This window comes from Chiroxiphia lanceolata, chromosome 4, assembly GCF_009829145.1.
Source record: "Chiroxiphia lanceolata isolate bChiLan1 chromosome 4, bChiLan1.pri, whole genome shotgun sequence".
Taxonomy (NCBI): Eukaryota; Metazoa; Chordata; class Aves; order Passeriformes; family Pipridae; genus Chiroxiphia; species Chiroxiphia lanceolata.
The window spans coordinates 48,925,909-48,945,212 of NC_045640.1; the positions used below are offsets into that span (position 1 = coordinate 48,925,909).

At 40.5% G+C, this 19,304-nt stretch overlaps 1 protein-coding gene across 4 annotated transcripts in view; it reads left to right on the plus strand.

The window, feature by feature from the left end:
* The first annotated feature begins 313 nt into the window (after nt 1-313).
* COL25A1 (collagen type XXV alpha 1 chain) overlaps nt 314-19,304 on the plus strand; it is a 310,589-nt gene continuing 291,598 nt past the window's right edge. For all 4 annotated transcript variants that reach the window (XM_032686841.1, XM_032686843.1, XM_032686842.1 and 1 more), the window contains exons 1-2: nt 314-1,142; nt 1,698-1,767. In XM_032686841.1, coding sequence (XP_032542732.1) covers nt 750-1,142; nt 1,698-1,767 — 463 coding nt within the window. In that variant the 5' untranslated portion in view covers nt 314-749. The remainder of the gene's footprint in view (nt 1,143-1,697; nt 1,768-19,304) is intronic.

The window sequence follows — 19,304 nt, forward strand, 5'->3', positions numbered from 1 at the left end:
CCAGAGCTTCCCCCGGCGGGGCCGGCCGCCCCTTGCAGCCCCTTCCCTGGTGTCGCCCGCCATGGGCACCCCCTCCCTCCCCTGGAGTCTCGGCGGCCCTCGCTCTCCGCATCTCTGAGCCTGGTGCTCCGCGCTCCGCACACACATCAGGCAGGACGAGCTCCCTGGACCCTGTGCCTAGGTGAATAAATTATGCCGATGAGGGCGGGAGGTGGGCCGGCGGGCGGGGGCGGCTCCGCGGCTGACAGCGGGGCAGCGCGGGCCGCCTACGGGCTTCCCCGCCTGGCGCGGCGCGGCTGCTGGGCGCCGGCAGGCAGGTGGAGGGGCAGCAACAAGTCCGCCGGCGGCGGGGAGGAGAGCGGGAGGCGGAGGGGGGGCGATTCCCGCCCCGCGCCTGAAAACCTCTCTGACAAGTGGCAAACCGCTAGCAGAGCACGCTGCTCCTCCGGAGGGCGGGTGGAAGCCGCGGGAGCTCACCCCGCACCCAGCCCTGCTGCCGGCTTTTGGCTCCCCGCCACCTCCCCCCTCCCCTCCCGCCGCCGCCCCCGCTGCGGGGGTGAGTCGCGACCCGCTGCCGGGCGGGGTGCGGTGCGGACTGCGGTGCGCGCCGCCTCTCAGCCTTGAAAGTGTGTGAGCCCCTCGCGGGCTCTTCTACTTACCGCATTTTTTATTTTTTTTTTTTGTTATTTATTTTCTCGTACTTTTTTGCCATTATTTTTGTTGCCGTTGTTTGTAAACTAATTGCCTCGATGGGGGGCGGAGGGAAGGAAATCAAAGCTGCCGCAGCTGAAGGGTGTGCGAGCACGCTGGGGAAGAGCCGAGGAGCCGCAGGACGGGATGGCAGCGGGAAGCCCGGCGGCAGCGGGAAGCCCGGCCTGGGGAAGCCTGGCTGCGGCGGGGAGCGCTGCCCGCGGCGGGCCGGGCCGCTCGGCTCGGCGCTGGCTGCGCTCCTCTCGGCGCTGGCCGCGGCCTCCTGCGTCTACCTGGGGGTGCGGACCAGCGACCTCCAGGCCAGGGTCGCGGCCATCGAAGGCGCCCGAGGGAGCTTCTCTGCCGCCGCCCCGCTCCCGCCGCTGCCTGGCTTTTCCCTGGAGCAGCTGAACGCGATGATGCAGGAGAAAGTGGAGCGACTTCTCGCCCAGGTGTGCGGGACGGGGATGGCCGCTGTCGGGCGGTGTGCGTGTGTCGGGGATGGGAGATGCTGTGTGCGGGGCGGCGGGAGGCCGAAGCGAGCTGCTCGGGCGGGAGATGGCGGGGAAAGCGGCGAAAGTGAGCCCGCATCCCCTGGGGGCGGCGGGGCCGGGGGAGAGGCGGTCCGGGGGGCGCTCCGGGTTGCTGGAGCGGGCAGGATGGGGTGTCGCGGGGGACCCCTGCGTACGACACCGGCGCTTTGGTCATCTGTAACTTGCTGCCGTCCCCGCGATTTTGGACCGAGCGTGTCGAGAAGGCGAAAAGACGGTGGCCACTTGCGGCGGCGGTGGTGGTGGGAGAGAGCCGGAGGTGTCGGGCTTGGTTTTGTTGTTGTCGGGGTGGTGAAGTCAGTGAGACACCTTAGGCCGAGTCCAAGCGGAAAAGCCATCGTTGGCTGCATAGCCTATGGAATAGCGGTACATCCCAGTTTGCGGCCGCGGTCGGGAGCGCTGGTTGTGGCGGAGCTTGCTCACCGAGTGCCCTCACGTTACTTCTTTCGCCCACAGAAATCCTACGAGCAGTTGGCAAAAATACGAGTAGCTAGAGAAGCGGCTCCAGAGTGCAACTGCCCACCAGGTAACAGGCACAGCTTGGAAATGTCTCTCAGACTTGTAACTCTGGGGTATTTGATGTCCCAGGTTTTTCGAATACATGTAAGTCAGATCCAGGGGATGCCTCTTCAATCAACAGCAGTTCCTTGGGTGGAAAAGGTGTAAAGCCCAGAATAATTTTTTTGCACCGTGGCACTGGATTGAAATTAGTGCTACTTAAAAAACCCAGTTAGGCTGGATGTTGCCAAACAATAAAACTTATGAAGAAGTTATTGATCTACTTTAGTGAGTTGAACTATATTTTTGTCTTAAATGGGGTAGTACTGAATCAGGGCATTGTGTGCTCAACTTGGGAAGTAGAACAAAAGTCTCTAGGAAAAATATTAAACAATTTATAACATGGGTTGAAGTAGATGAAGAGTCTGTTGCAAGTCAGCAGTAATATATATAAAAGCTTTTTCAGTCTCATTTTTCTGGAGTCTTGGTTGAAAGCAGTTTCCTTAGGAAGGAATTGCAGGTTTCTTACTGAGTGTTTAGAACTGTGTGTGTTTATGCAACCAGAGAAGTTGCTTGACTTTGGAAATGGGCCCTCCTAATACAGCCATCAAGTGTTCATACATTCACACTGTAATGTTTCCTGTGTTTTTTGTGCTCCTTTTTGATAGACTGATAACTGTCAATGTTGTTTTAGATTTATAAACTTCTTCTAATATATACCAAAGTTCAACTAGCAGCTTAAAAATTAAGAAAATAATGCCAGTGTTTCACAGGGTGATGTAGGAATGCCAGCATCCCCTGTGTGATGAAGAACACTAGATGAAGAGTATGCTTTAAATATCCTGTCATTCTGTATGAAAAACCATCTCCTTTACAGGTGGAATATCAACTGTCAGCAGGACTTAAGCTGATTATGCTTTCCAGAAGGATGTGAGATAGTAGTGTGTATATAACGAAAGAGCTCTTCAAGTTTAGGATTTAATTCCTACCAAACTCATCAGTCTGAAAGGACTACCGAATCTCAGTATTAAAACTGCTTGCAGTGGTTGGTACAATATTTTGCTCATGATACAGCTGAGAATAGAGTATTTACTGGCTGGTATAGGAGTTGCCATGGCTATCATGAAAAGGACAATATATATGACTTGGTGTGTTTTAAAAGGGTGCATAGAATTACTCTAGTCCCAGCTAGTTTTGGTAAGGAACATTGGTTTCCTGCCATACTATATATATTTTTTTCCCTTTAAGGCTAACATAAGCAAACTGTGTTGACCTTATTTTTTCTGTTGTTTAACTGCAATAAATTATAAGATTCAAGTTTGTGCACTGAAAATGAGGGTTACTCATCACGTTGTTTGCAGAGATGTATTCTGTGAGCCAGAAATGTTGTTGAATTAGATGCTTAGCTCTTCCACTTCTTCTTCTTCCTTGTTTAAATCCATCTGTTATGATGTTTTCACTTACTGTTTTCCTACTAGAAGTCAATATCTACTCATTTATTGTTGATGTTAGGCACTGCTTTACTTCCCCACTACCACTAGAGCTCCACATTATACCAATTTTTATCTGACCTTTTTCCTTAAGAATTGTGTTTTATCAAATAGATAATGAGCAACAGAATATTTTTCACATGCATTGTAAAAATCCTTGCTACATGAAAGTCAAAATAAAGTGATTTGGGAAACATTTTCAAGGGAGCAAGTTTCATAAGACCAGGAAAACATATGAATCATTATAAAATGAAAAAAATATAATGCAGAGAGGAGGGATTAGAAATGTGATATGGAGCTTTTCACCTCTCAGTAGCTGTTTCAGTTTGGAAGCAAGTTTTGTAGTGACTGAAAGATGTTGCCATATGGTAGCCTCATTTTGCACAGCTTAAAATGAGTTGATGCTCTCATGCTTGTTGCCAGTGGACAGGTGTCTACCTCAAAATGGCATCCTTGGGAGCCTTGTCTGAGATCAAGGGCTGACTGGCACCACCACCTGAGTACAGTGCCTTCCTAAAGGCAGGCATTAGGCAGAGCAGGAGGGGACAGGGTGAATAAATTGTTGTTTCTGCATTTGTTCACTCTGTTAGAATTCCTTTTTTGACTGCACAGGATGGGCTTTTGTTTTCATCCTTAATGCTGCTATTACAGATTTGGACTACTGTGTTCAAAAAGGCATTTGGGTTAATAAGAAAAGTATCATGGAAACCCAGTGGTTTTTCTGTTGCCTGCTATTTGCAAAGCCGAAGAGTACATTGCCTCTTTACTTCCCCACATGGTTCTCTTTTGCTGCTTTATTCTGCTCAGCTTCTGCATTTCTTTCCTGGGTTTGTGTAATACATGTCTGTTAGAGATGAATTTGGAAGACCTTGATGGTAGAGAAGTGATTTTTTTGAAAAGTCACAGTGCTATGAGAAAAGGTCGCTACCCGATGGCCACCAAGACAGTTTCCATCATCCTACTTTTTAAAGAAAAATGAAGATTATTTAAAAGTAGGTTACATTGTTCTCTATCTAAAGAAGATAAGGAAATTCAGTCTGCAGACAGGAGGGTGAGAATGTGGCCTCTGGTTAAGGATTAAAGTTATGCAGCTGGTGTAGTTCTCATTAGGTTAAGATGTTCATCCCCTTTCGACTCTCCATGGTAGGAACCTGCACGTTCAAAGGGAAGTGGGTTTGAATGGCTCAGATACCAATGGGAACCAAATTCACAAGCTCGTAGCTTGCAGAGTGGTCCACATGCAGCTTCTTTTAATTCAACAGTAGCCTTGAGTTTTACCTGTAGTGACGAGTGATCACGTTTCTCATTAAAAACTTCATTTTCACTAAATAGGATTTTTCTAATTCTTGTTTTCTATTTTCTTATAAAAAAAACATGTTGTGAGGTGATGTTAGAGTTTTGATTTTAATGTTGCAGGACTAAAACCAGATACCAAAGATTTTGTAAATATTTAAAAAATTACAATAGCAGGCATTCTTTCTCTTCTTAAAGCAGAGTAATAAAGTTTGAAAAGTAAATTTGTGCTGACATTCCTCCTAAATTACCTCAGCTCTAATAAGAGTGCCAGCATAAATCTCATGCTTGAAACTGGTGCTGGAGTCACTGCTGGTAGTTGGCCTTCTGCACATGGGACTAGGGGGGCAAACTGAGTGGCTAAAATTATTTTAAGCGTAATAAATTAATTATCCTTTGCTAGATGTATTTTTTATTTAAAGTAATGTTTCTCTACTGTAAAAGATGAACAGAAAACATAGGTGTGTAGGTGATTATTTCATACTTTAAATGGCTGTAGGAGCATAATCAGCTCTTATGAGGAACAGTCAAGCACCATGGTGGATACTTCTTACCAAGTGCCAAGAATTACACAGTTGTGGAAAGAGTAACTCCTACAGAAAGCACAGGGATACTCCCCACTCAGTAGAGTTTTAAGAATTTTTTTTAATTGTAGGTATGTTCTTCAGATTTTCCTCTTTCCAACATCATTCATGTGTATACCTAGGATGTAGACTTCAGCAGAAGTGAACATACGCTTGCATGTTTTAGTGATCTGATCTTTTATATGTATTGTACGGGTCAAGTTCTGACACTTGTGGTCATGGACCATGATGTCTCGTGTAACTGGTCCTCAGAGCCTGCTCTTGGAGTCAGATAATGTTGGGAGGAGTCAAATCTATTAGTACAAGAAGTTCAGGCTTGGTCATCAGGAAGGCTGTCGGGTGATTATATACAGTTCTGCATGTCCCTTTTGGCCAGTGGCCAGTTTTAGGAAGCAATTACATTTCTTTTTCGTCTTCCCTTTTGAGGAAGATCTTTATAATTAATTTATTTCTTAAAGAACTGAGTTTTTAAAATTCTGCATTAACAAAGTATAAGTTATATAACATAAGAGATGTCTTTTAACTCTAACTATACAAGACACTGTGTACATATTTTCACTATAGCTTGCATGTAAATTTATGGGGTTTGTAGGCTTTGAGGTTTGCTTTAGGTTTTTTTTTTCCTTCCCAGAACATTAGCTGAATTTCAGTGCTGGGTACCTGTCAAGGTTGACCACAAATTTGCTTTTGTTTTTCATTAGTGCCACAGGTAATGTTTCTTCCTTTGTTCTTTCTCTTGTATTTTTCCCTTCAAGAAATGTGTATTTTTCTTGTGACTTCAGTGCCTTCACAGACCCCTTCCCCTTCTGTGGCTTCAAGCCCTTTCCAGGCACAGCCACTGTCATCATTCTTTCTTAGCCAGCTATTTTGTGCTGTTTTTGTAATCATGTCATCTTGATTCTCTTGTTCCAGTCTTAAAGAGCTTTATGGTTTGGCATTTGAAGTACCTCCTATTTCACTATGCAATTTGCTGCCATCAGGTTATAAAGCTTGTTTCAGTGTAGTTGTGTGCATACAAACCTGTTCATTCAGCAGATAAAATGACATAAGCCAGGTTTTTTTTGGGAGAATATAGAATACCAGTTGGTCTTATTCTGGTTATAGTAGTTTTAGTGGGAAAACTGTGTTCTACAGCTACAGTTCTTCAGTAAGATGATGAATCTGCTATATGTATTTTCATAGCAGCATGGAGGGCAAAAGTCAGTGTATTAGCATCACAGTACTATTTTTGTCATCTTAAGCATCTAATGTTTGTTTTGACATGCAATGGAAGTACAATTTAGGCACTCTTTCTTATTTCCACATGTTCCATAGGAACTGTTCCCTGGAGCATTTCAATTAGTGAGGCTGAAAGAATGGAGGAGAAATCAATTTTGGGGATTAAAAGAATCCTCAAGTAGGTATCAGCAGGTATTACTTTTAAAATTTTTTTTATTATGCTTACAGTGAAGCAGTTCTGTAAAGACTGAAGAGGCAAAGAAAAGAGAAGCTGACTTAAGTGTTTACCAGTAGTGAGACCCAAAAGAAATTGCAGATAGATATAGAAGGTATCCAAAGTGGTTTATTCCTGTTACTTAAAATTTCAGAGTGTGCTATCTGAACCTAGCTCCCAGCACTACTTATTTCTGTCATGTCTGTATCATCTATTTGCTGAATGCAGTTCTCAGCTCTAATTTTGTAATTTTTCTGACAGGTCTCCGAGTTCTCCTTTCATACCTTCATTGGCTTGATATTTTTCAATTCCTAAATCAAGATGTTTATTGATGTGCAGCAGCATGCAACCTTCTGGGTAGTCTGTTGTCTTGTGTGGATGACTGATTAAAGATACTGTTTTGTCCTCACAAAATAGCTAAGTATATTTTATTGGCTAAGATGTGACCTTTTAGTTCCCTTCCCTCGGGGTAAGGAGGTAGGGTGTGCAGCATGATGAATGAAACATAAAGGGGCTCAAAAGAGAGCTGATTGACAGCAGACTGCACCAGATTTCTGTCTTTTGTTATATTATTGATCTTAGCAGTGTTGTAGCAAAGGTTGGTTTGACTGCAAAAGTGTTAACAAAAGGTTTTTCTAAGTCTTGAGTTGAATAAATTTTAACTTGGCAGTTTTTGTCAACTAAGGCATATTAAAATGAAGGTTTGATTGTCTGCGTTAACTGTTCTTATATGTGAGATTAATATTATATATGTTCTTATACTTCCTTGTATGTGACAGTGGTCCATCTCAAACTGGTGAAGTGTCAAAGCAGTTCAAGTACTGTGAGTGTTGCAGTGGGAGAAGTGGCCATTAAGCCCACTTTTGGAACAATGCTTCTAGTGTGTGTTGTTGCTTTTTTTTTTCTTGTTTTCTTTCTTAAATTGTGAAATATATGCATGTTTCCTTAAAGATTCTTTAAAGGTTGTATAGTTGAGTTCTGTTTAGCAGTACTTCACTCCCTGTCCCTTTCCTTAAAGGTTAGTGGGTTCTTGGGAATGTATTGCCAGAAGAACAGCAATGATATACCTGCATTACAGCAGGTAACCTTTCTCACTCTTTCTCACTCCTTTCTAAATTTACTGGCTGCGGCTTACCTGTCTATTTTGTCTATACTTAGCACAGGAAATATCAGCTAAATTTGAAAACAGCATGACTGACAGAAGGTGTTTTTATAGGGCCTTTTAGGTTACCAGATAAAATGTGTGATTAATATGTTCAAGTTACGAACCCTGTGAAACCATCCATCTTACTTTATTGTACACAGAACTTGAGCCATGTTGCAAACTGCAACCTCTTCAGAAAGGCTAGTCTATGCAGAACACCTTTCCTCTGCATTGTTTCAGTTGATTTTCTAAGTTAGCCACAAAAAAGGAAATCTGATGACTTACTTAGGTCTATTAATAAGAAATAAGAAGGCATAGAATACTACAGGCGGGAAGAAACATTTTTGACTTTATACAGTTAAAGCTGCAGGGTGCAGTTACATATCTGATACACACACTAGTGAACACGATGCTGCAGGTTTGTTTTTTGGAAGCTTGTGGACTATCCTGTTTTTACAGGTTAGACTTAAAGTAGAGCAATGCCTGCTTACATTCATCTGTTGGGTCTTTTAATGAGATTAAGTTCAGCAGAAGCAGCTGTTTGTGAGAGATTAATAAAAATAAATGTTAAGACAAATTTTCAGAACAGAACACCCAACCTGGAAGTGCAAGATTGGTATATACTTTTCATGTAAATACAGCTTAGTTTTTTGCCTCTGTAGACTTGAACAACCTTGAAAATGATGGTCATGTTGATACTCCAGGAAATCATCTTATGCATGCTGAAGCAAATGTATCTAGGCCATCATTGTCCAGTATTTCCTTCCATGTGGTTCACAGCTGCAGTGTCTAGTCATTCATGGCTCAATAAGTTGTTTGATCTGCCTTAATTTTGTGATTAAGTGCTGCAGCCAAATAGTCTCCTCAGTTAAAAATGTTCTGCTCTGTAAATAGGTAAACACATAGTGCAAGAAACTGTTAGTGCATAGATGTGCCTAAGTTAAAATAATCTACTGTTGAAATATTTCCATAAGTTGCCTAGTTTTTAGCAGACAGGCTACAATTTCCTTATTTGTGAAGCAAACCACTTGTCCCATCCATCGTGTTAATGAAGAAAACCTGATCATTGTGCTCTCCTTAAAACAGGTCTTAAAATATGTTGAGGGACAGTTTTATCTATGATGCACACTATAAAAGTTATCCTATCTGCTGTTCTGGGTTTTTTTTGTTTGTTTTTTTTTTGCAGGGTGGGAGTTGTACTAAAATTATTTCTTGTTTATATATGCAAATGTATGCTCATAGAAGCAGGCATTTATTTACATGTAACTGTAAATATTGCATGCATGTTTGTAGAGAACTGTTTTTTATTGTGCTTGGAAAGCTTTGAAACAGATGATGATGATGATGATGACGATGCCTAGAGCGCTTTTTGAAGAAATATGAAGTTAGTATATACCTGTGTAAATCTTTTTACTGGATTAGAAATATATGTTCTTATAATTATCAAAGATATGATGGTGGCCACTTGTGGGGCAAAGAAACAATAAATGGAGTGAAGAAAGAGTGTAATAACAGACCTGATAAAACTGAGATGTTACTTTTTATGTTAGAATGTTCTGAAAATTAATATAGTGATTTCAGAGACTTGCTTAGGCATGCTCAACTAAAAAGCAATGAAGCTTTTAAGCAATAATATTTTGTTCTGTGTTGTCTTAAAAATTGATCAGGAAGTTGACAAATGTGAAGAAAGCAGGGTGTTTTCATGAGGAAATAAATGGAGGTCTGTTAAAATCAGTGCTTTTAGTTTAGTCTGTGTTAGGCATTAGAATTATCATCTTAGTTTTGTTTGTTTATGAATATCATCTTGCAGTTATTGTATTGGGCAAGTATATGAGGAGATTTCTCAAATGATTTGTGTATTTTTTTTGGGTGCTTAGGAGTTTAAAGTTGATGTTTTAGGAAAATGACTTACAAGATTTTTTCATAGATTTTTACCTTTGCTGATATATCTTGTTTGGGCTTACAATGGAGAGTGGATCACAGATTAACAGGTCCTTTGGGAGGTTGAAAAGGAGACTGTACATGGAATAATGATGGACATAAGTCTCTCTAAGTAGCTTCCCTTCCTCTTCTGTGACTCTTCTACAAGCTCAGCTGAGGAAATGTTGAGGAGAAGGGTATCAAATGATCTTTCTCTTTGATCCTTCATCCTCTTTTTAATGCAATACATCGGACTGTATAACAGCAGTATGATGGTTTTGATAGTTTGTCACACTCTCCCCTATCTTGGACACACAATAGGCTGCCTGCCAAGTCATGGTGACATATCATAGAACATAGCTCACTGTAGCAAAAAAAACCTGCATAAAGCCAGGTGGCTGATCCACTGCTTTCCGCTGACTGAAATAATGGGCTTGTGGAAGGTACTACTTCAGTCTATTGATACCTGGATACTTCCTCTGATCAACAAAGATTTGGGGGAGGGAAGTGTTTTATTTTCTCTCCTTTTTTTTTTTTTTTTTTTTAAGACAGAATGAAATAGCTCATGAACTTGGCTCTTCCTACCCTTTTAAATAATTTTATTATTCTTCAGAGTAAGGCTGTAGAGTAAGAGCTGCAAATATCATGTAAGGAAGACTGTAGAGAATAAGTAGTTTTAAGACCTTTGCTGTTCTGCTATTTGCAGTTTATGCCATCTTAAGACCCTCCCCCAGCTTATTTTATTTCCTATTTGAGTATTTTCAATATTCCTTCTCTGAATATAATAGCACAGAAAAAAGTCATACCACAAGTATATGTTAGAGGTTTAGATTATGAATTAGGTTTCTTCGATAAGCATAATCTCGTTCTCAGTACACTGTGGTTAAGGCTATACTGGAAAACTACTATTTAAAAGATCTTTTCTAAAATTGTGGGGGGAAGAGGGGGGTGTGTGTGTGTGGTTGAGAAACACAGAAGAAATTTTGAAACCAGGCAGATATATTGAAAATTGGAGACCAAAATTTCTTATGAGAGCTGCTGTTGCAGCAGTGACAGATTTGTCAGATTTGTATGCATATCTGAAAGCAGAACAGCATCCTGTAACTTGAAGGACACTAAATAAATTCTCTAGAAAGATATTTATGTGGTTAAGGTAGAGTCTGTAAAGAGGAAGAACATAGCTGGCTATGGACTAAAGCCTTGCTTGTGCTGGTAGTACTAGCTGTGTTGCTAGGAAATGATGTAAGGTTTCTTATATATCAGTGCTTCAGCTGGATGACAGTAGGGTCTTCACAGAGGACTGCTGTGCTGAAAGTCAAAGTGTATACATCTTAAGTTGAGGAGGTATTTCCTTTAGCTGGCATCTCTAATAACTCTTAATAATATGAGAACCAGCTGCTTGAAGGCACTTCTCTTCCTCCCCACCCTGTGCCTTACTCTCTGAGTAAGCTCCTGTTCCGATTCTCTTGATCTTCTTAGAGGAAGTCTTGATACCTGAGCATAAGGGTATGGCTGCAGGGGATTAAAAGGATAAACTCCATAGCCTGGGTAATAATATTCTCTTCTCCAGTCACAGAGTTTGCATCCACATGATGCCCAACGGCATCGCTAATACTGTCCAGTGTTGGCTGGAGGCTCTCTGTACTTTTACAGCTTTTTATCAAACGCTCCTTTAATGTTTTCAGCACCACTCCTATTCTACTGGTTACTGCCAGTTGAAGGAAGGTATGTGTTGAATACTGTCACTTCAACTTGACATAGAGGTGATTGGTGTACTACTGGTTTCATGCCCTTCACCTTTCAGACAGGATAGCCTTCTCAAACTTCAGTAAAAATACTTTCTAACTCCTAATTTGCTCCTTGTAGCAGGAGATGTGCTCTGTGCACACAGACTCAAGTGTAGACCAAAGTGGGGTCATGGTTAAGGTGGTCCTTACGGCAGTGCGAGCTTGAACTCTGCTTTTATTTGTTCTCTGTCCTGGTGGATGGTTGGTAGTGGTTTGTGTGAGCTAATAATATACAGGTCAGGGAATGGCTTTAGTTGGCACTTAAAATGCAGTGGTATCAGAGAAATGGATCATGATGTTTGCTGTAGCTGTCTATGTATGTTTGTGAAGAAGTCACAGTTCAGCAAGGATCATCTTGAATACCTTTCCTGTGAGTAGGCATGCAGAATACTGATGAACCAGAGAGGCTGAAAGATGCAGTGGTATGGCATCAGTTTAAAATGAACCAGTGCTTAGACAGCCATTGTCAATACTTACTTAGAGTTGGTGTCTTTGTAATGATGACAACCATGTTTGTAGAAGGCTGGAAAGGTTTCTCTTATGTGAAGATGAAGTGTTTTTCCAGTGCAGCAGCATGTAAGTGCACTGTATTTCTTTAGTGTAGGGAGACTAAGATTAGTAAAGAGAGATTAGTAGTTTTGACAGTTGTGGATTTCACTTTAGAACAGCTTTTCATAATTTCTTAGTTTGAATTCTGGGCTCAGCCATGTCCTAATGTGTGATAGGAGGACTTTCTTTTAACATATTCAGTTAAGAGGCTGCACATAAGCTGTTAGAGTGACCAGTTAAAGAGAAGTATGAGCCTTGAAAACTGAACCACCAGCAATAAGGGAGAAATAGAGCAACACTGAAATCTTCACTTTTTTTTTCATCTCTTAAAATTGATTTGCTGCTACAAGGTGGTATTTCAATGTATTCGAAACAAGTCCAGTCCATTTTAGGATAATAAGGAGAAACTAATCTGTTTTCAATGTGTATTATAACAACTGGAACGCTCTGGGAACATTCTGGAAAAAGCTCTCTCGAAGTAAGTTTAACGGAATGTACCTTAGAGGAAATATTGTGCTTAATGAATTACAGCAGGGGCAACTAAGTAACAGTTCTGTATTGTGACTGTATTCCATTACAGCACTGTAAAGGTGGGATAGAATGTCTTCATATTTGAGTTCTTGCATCTGTAAAAGAGAATGGATGTAAGGACACTAACCAAAGTCTACAAAAGACAAGGTATTCATAATTTTGCCTAAAGTTACTGTCTTGAGGAGCAGAACTTTGTTTCCCTCAAATACATTTCCTTGCCTCTGCTTTCTGATTTTGGTGATCAGCTCTCTGTCCTCCATTTTGATCCATACTAGAGGACATATTCAGCTGGAATCATCATGTGTGAACATAGTTGCAAAAACGTAAACTCGCAATTATAGAAACCTTTTGGGAACTTCTTTAAAGTATGTTTTAGTTTTAAAAAAAAATCCCTGAAGAGTCTTCTTAATTGCACAGGTGGGCAGTATCAGCTCTAATCACCTATAGATAGAAGTAGCCACTTCTGCCACCACGATTTGGGATATCTGAACATTATTTTACTTTTAAATGTGAAAGGAACTTTTAACTGGAACTCTGACTAACAATAATCAGACCTGATACGTGCATATATATTACTTCAGGCACATTAATAATCCTGAGTATTTTAACTGAAATCAGTAGTTACTCTGGAATCTGAGAGCTAAGTGTGACTTCAGTGTTGGTTTTTTCCTACTTTCTTTTTTTTTTCCCTTTGGGTCCTTGTACGTGCCTGTTTATATGTGCAGCCATTACCATCTACTTTAGCTTTGATATATAGTTCTCTTCCATCATACAAACACTATTTTTTATCCATTTACCATTCAGCTTATTGTTTATTCTTTCCAGTCTTTGAGCAACAACATTATGTCTTTATCTATTTCTAGGAATACAGAACTAGTTTTGTAATACTGTAAGAGTTTTTGGCTGTACTTGGGGACAGTCTGAACAGTAAAAATTACTAAGTGTATTTATCTTCATGGAGAAGTTACATACACTTGCATGTCGATTCATAGTTTGCAGACCAATGAGTATTTTTCTGAGGATTGTTGATTCTTTAGAAGTGATTAGATAAGACTACTAAAAATCTTACAGAAGTGTTCAGAACATCAGTTCTGAAGGATAGGGGAAAAAAAAAGACCCATATGTATAGCTGGACCTTCATCTTAATTTCCTTACCAACATGACCGAAGTCTGCATGTGCACGTGTGTTTCTACTCAAATAGATTTTCATACTTGGACAAGAGGTGATCCCTCAGTTCAAGTCAGTCTGTTCTTTTAACTCTGTGAACTAGGTCTCCCATTCTCCACTTTGCTGAGGCTATGCTTAAAAAGTCATTATTTGCTTAACCCAAATGTTCCCTTTCTTTTCATCAAGCTGAACAATTTAAGTGACAGCAGCAGCTTCTGGTAAGTCTTGCCCTTGAGACCTTTCACTGTTCTGGTCAGCCTCCTCAAGACACTCGAATAGTCCGATGTCCTTCTGCTAAGGTGCACCAAACTGCACACAGTCCTCAAGGTGAGGCCCCACCAGTGCAGTGTTGAGTGGGACAGTTGTCTCCCTCATTTGGCTGGTGATGCTGTGCTTGGTGCACCCCAGGTTACTGTTGACCCTTTCGGCTACCAGGACTCACTGTTGACTTGTATTCTAATTGCCATCAACTCAGACTTTTTGATCTTTCTGCAGGCCTTCTCTCCAGCCTCTTGTGCCCCAGTTTGCATGTATAACCAGAACTACCCTGTCCCAGGTGGAGAATCTCACACTTGCTCTTGTTAAATTTTCAGCTCTCTAGTCCATCCAGATGTCTCTGTAAGGCCTCTCTGCCCTCGACGGAGTTCACATCTCCTCCTTCTTTAGTATCACCAGCAAACTTAATGTACATTTGATTCCTGCATAGAGATAATTTGTAAAAACATCAAAGAACACTGGCCCTAAAATTAAACCCTGGGGAGCCTCTCTGGTGACTGACCACTGACTGATGTGACCCCATTTACTAAAACTCTTGACTGACTCATCAGCCAATTGCTCACGCAATGTATTATGGACTTGTTTGTCTATATGCTGAATATTTTGTCCAGAAGGACAAGTGAGAGACAGTATCAAAACCTTTGTTAAAATCCCAAACCACCACATCTCCTGGGTTCCTTTGGTTAATTACATGGGTGACCTTGTCATAAAATAAAATTAAGTTGGTTTATCAGTACTTTCCCTCATGAACTTGTGCTGTCTGTGACCAGTGACTGCATTGTCTTACATGTTTTTTCAATAACTCTCAGAATAACCCTCTCTGTAATTTTATTGGGCACTGAAATAAGACTGACAGGCCTGTCATTACCAGGGTCTTCCTTACAATCACTCTTGAATATTGGGACAATATATGCCAACTTCAGTCAACTGGGACTTCTCCAAACTCCCAAGACTGTTGGAAACTAATGGAGAGAAGTTCCACAATGATATCAGCCAGCTCTTGGAACACACTGGGAGGAATTCCATCGGGCACCATAGGTTTATAAGCATCCAATTGACGGAGCAAGCATCAAACAAGTTCAGGTGGCTGGGAGTTTATATACCTCCCAGCTATGATTTTCCTGCTTGGAAACTGGGACTCCAGAGGCCATCATCATTAGTGTTGAAGGCAGAGGCAAAGGCAGCATTATACATCTCCACTTTGTCTATATCCCTGTTTGTGAGGTGACTGACCTCATCAAGTAATGGACCAATGCTGTCTCTGATCCTACTTTTGCTGTAAACATATTTTAAAAGCATATTTTTAAAAAGTCCTTTTTGTCCCTCACAGTGCTGGCCAACCTGAATGCTAATCAAGCTTTGGCTGCAACAGTTTTCTCCCTACGCTGGCGTACAGCACCTTGGTAGTCCTCCTGTGTCGCTTGTAGTTGTTTCCGATGTCCGTACACTTCCCTTCTAGAAAAAGATCTGTGCTGAGCCAAGCTGCTGAAGTTATCTTCAGTGTACTTCAGGAGTGTGGTAGCAGAGGGGAGAAGAAATATCCATAGTCAGAAGAAAATCTAGTTGTCAAAGACTGAGATAAGTAAGGAGGAATACACCATAGTAGAGAGGTGCCTGGTTTGTTCATAGAGTTAATGAAGAATTAAGAACTGACACAGTCCTAAGAGGAAGAATAGTCAAAGAATCTTCTAACGCTTTTCCATAGAGCTTTTCTCTGCAGCATCTGGGAAAGGTTAGTTTAGGGTGGATTTTGGTATTCTAGGGGTTATCTCAGTGCTTATTGCTCACTCAGTCTGAGCAGTGGATGACAACAGGATATGTTGAAGTGCGAACTGATGAAAGGGCTCTTCAAAGCTTAGCAAATGGAGTCATATGAAGAAGGAATAAAGAGTAATATGTCTGTGGGGTATCATGTCTGAAGCACATCTAAGATGTGTACTCATCTAAGATGTCTGGATTTAGTGGTTTAAAGGACAGATTAGCTGGGGACTTGAACAGTGGCACAAGGTGGGGTAAATGTCCCTTGTTTCTGGGGTGTCTCCTAGATGATGCATATAGGCAAGTAGTCATTGCACATCCTCAGCTTCTGAAAAACGGTGAGCAGGGAAAATGCACAGCCTGCATGTTGTCCTTCTGACAGAGGGTGTTACTGTGCTATGTGGTGCTGACAAGGGATTTATAGAAAGATGAAGTGGGAACTAGCAGTAAGTTACTCTCTAAGCAAGGCACTTACTGTAACTCTTCCAATTCTACATTACTCTCTTCTGGTCTGACAGTAAGACTACACAAGCAGAAGCATGAAAATAGTTCATGTGCTGGCTTCCTCTGTGTTGAAAGCAGTGTTCCTTGAAACCCAGAAGAACTGTCACACTGTGTGCTATTTATTGGAACATGTTAAATTGTCAAGAACAATGGTCTGTAGAGAAGTTGATGTTGGGGTCCTAAAGGTGTATGGGTGGACTTGAATGATTTCAAAAGCTGTTATTATCCCTCCTTGTTTGATCATGTTGCTGTGAGCGCTTTTTCTCTCTCTCATTTCCTGCTTGTGTAGAGCAGGAAGGACAACAACTAGGGCCTGAACTCTCATCCCTCCTGTGGATTGGCATTGTGCTGGAAGCAAACTGTAATTATAGTCTCAGATTTTTTTTTTTCCCCAGAAATGTAGTTTATATGTTTGGCTTAGTTATCTGGTGATCACATATTGCCATAACGTGTGTTTGTCTTTTAAAGTGTGGGACTTGACAGAAAAAGAGTGGTGGATGCAATATTATCATATTGTTATTAATCCTACTTTGAGATGAACTGGAATTGTTTAACTTAGTTACTAATAACAGCACTTGGACAGGGACTAATGCAGCCAAAATTTTTCTGACTTTTTTGGAAAATTCCCGCAAGTTCTAAAGAACATTAGCTCTCACATGAAGACAGCTTTCCCCTCAAATTGCCATCTCCAGCAACACTGAAGGCAATCAGAGAGAGAATGTTTGGGCATCTGAGAGAAAGATGACAAAGAGGGGTACTCATAGCTTTGTATTGAATTGTGTTCAGACACACATCTTTGTTAGTCTGTGATTCATGAGCTCAGTCTAAACCCTATGAAGCTGCTGAGTAAAGTGGGTCAGGCATGACTGTTGATGACAGATAGCCATCAGTTTAAAGTCTGCAAGGAATCTATAGTGATCTGTAAGGAGAGGTTCATGGAGGTCCTTTCCATGGCAAATGAACAGGTGGCTTTCTCCACTAGAGATCCTATGTAATGCACAGTAACAGCAGCCCTTGACTCCACACACCAAGTGAGACTGCATGGCTGCTTCATGATGGGAGCATGCGCTTTTCGTAGGCACAGCAAGGGGACATTTACTTGTTGCTACTTTCCTTTTAGCTGCTTTGTTGAGAGAATAAGACTGCTCTTTTGTGAAATAAAATAGACTTTTTAATAAAACAACCACTTCATAAAGGATGATGTATAAATATATACCTTCTAAATAACTGACCCCTGTTTTCTTTCTGAAGTGCAATCAGAAGGAAGGCTAGAACCAGTAGTTCCAAATCCCAGATGTTTGTGTTTTGATAAAATACAATTATTTTTTTTAATTGTACTGTCAAATGATTGAACTGAGTAAAATGACATTTTTTTTTTCCACAGAGGAAGTTAATTACATACTCTTTCATTAGCAAAGAAGGTACATAAATTGATTTTCCTAAACATGCTGCAAAATACAACTACTAATGTACTGATCAGCAGCCGGCAGCTCATGTTTATTTGCATTCATTGACTATGCTGCTTTTTACCTTTCAGTTAATTTTCAGTTGAGTACTAAATATGGTCTTTCCAGAGTCTAAAAATGCTTCTTGGTTTAACTATGGGGAGAAAGAATTGATTCCTTACTGTGCTGTCAGCTAAGAGCAGTTACAGAAAAATGGGGTGGAAGTCAGTAGTATTTTTATGCCTACATGACATACAAGTTAGTATGATTTTTTTCTTTTTATTTTCCACAAGTGGAACATGTCTTATTGGAGTCAGTCACAATATTTTCTAGTGATAATACATTAATATTGCTTTTATTTGCCCACTTGCTGTGTGCATTGGGAGTACGAGTAAATACAAATCCTGCTGGTCTACTTGGTTGCCAACAGCTGAACACATTTAATGGACATAATGATTAAAAATTTTTCCCAAAAGATTAACTGTTGGATCAAAGTGTACTTAGGAGTGTTTTTAACAATAAGTTCTTTTTCTAGACTGTTCTCATATTTAGTATATTTTTCAGTAATTACTGTTCAAAAACTTGGAATTTTGGTGAGGATATATGATAGTGTATTATAGATAATCCATTTTTTTTTCTTAAAAATACCACCAAATAGACTAGCAATGGAAATTTTTTTTAAACAGAAGAACTAGCAAAAATCTTATACCTTTGGAACTCATACAATTCTTGTAAAAAATTTGGAACTTGAAAAATCTTACAGCCTTATTTCCTAAGAAAGGTGATGGAAAACCACAGAAAATTTGCCTATGAACAAATACCTCTCTTGATTTTTATGAAGTGAAACTTTAAGAAAAGCCCAAACAAACCAAACCTGAGAAACCCTCTACTTTTACTAGAAGGATTTTCATTAAAAATTTGATAAATGTCTGAGTGAAACAGGAGATTGTCTATAGGCAAAAAAAGTGTCCCTCTGTGCTGTACAGCATTACTAGATGCTTGTGGTCTTACAAGATGTCAAGGGAGCGGAGGCATAGAATTAATATGGAATCCAAAGTGATTTTTCTCTGGAGACCTGGTCTCTTATTATTTGATTTGGTAGAAATATTTTAATTTGACTTCAGTGAGACCTTGATAAAGTTTCAGTATTTCGTATGATGAAATAATTTACAGGATTCTTGGAGTGTACTGCAGTCATTGAAAAATATTGACCTTTATTTATTGGTGGTGTCTTTTGCTTTTTTGTTGTTGGATGGATGCATGTAGATATGCAGGAGTTATCTTACTGATGAATCCAGCATTAAGTTTTATATATTTAATGGCTGGTGACAGAGTACTACTCATACTGAAATACTTTATTTTCAAGGTTTGTAAATCTACTTTGCACAGTATACAAGATCTGGATTGTTACTGGGCTTGTTTTTGAGTACATTGCACTTACTCAAAACCCCTTATACTGTTACTACAATGTTTAGCAGCTTAAAATAGCTCAGTGCCTTGTTCTTCCTGGTGTACCTGTGGTACTCTACCACTACTACACTTGTTGGATTAACCTAAATTTTGAATTTGAAACTGTATTTGTTTAAACCCATTATAGTTCAGATATATGGTGAAAAAGCGACTTTGAAAAAGTGAATTCTATGTCTTCCATACATGTGTCTTGTTTCCAGATGAGAGGGGTTTT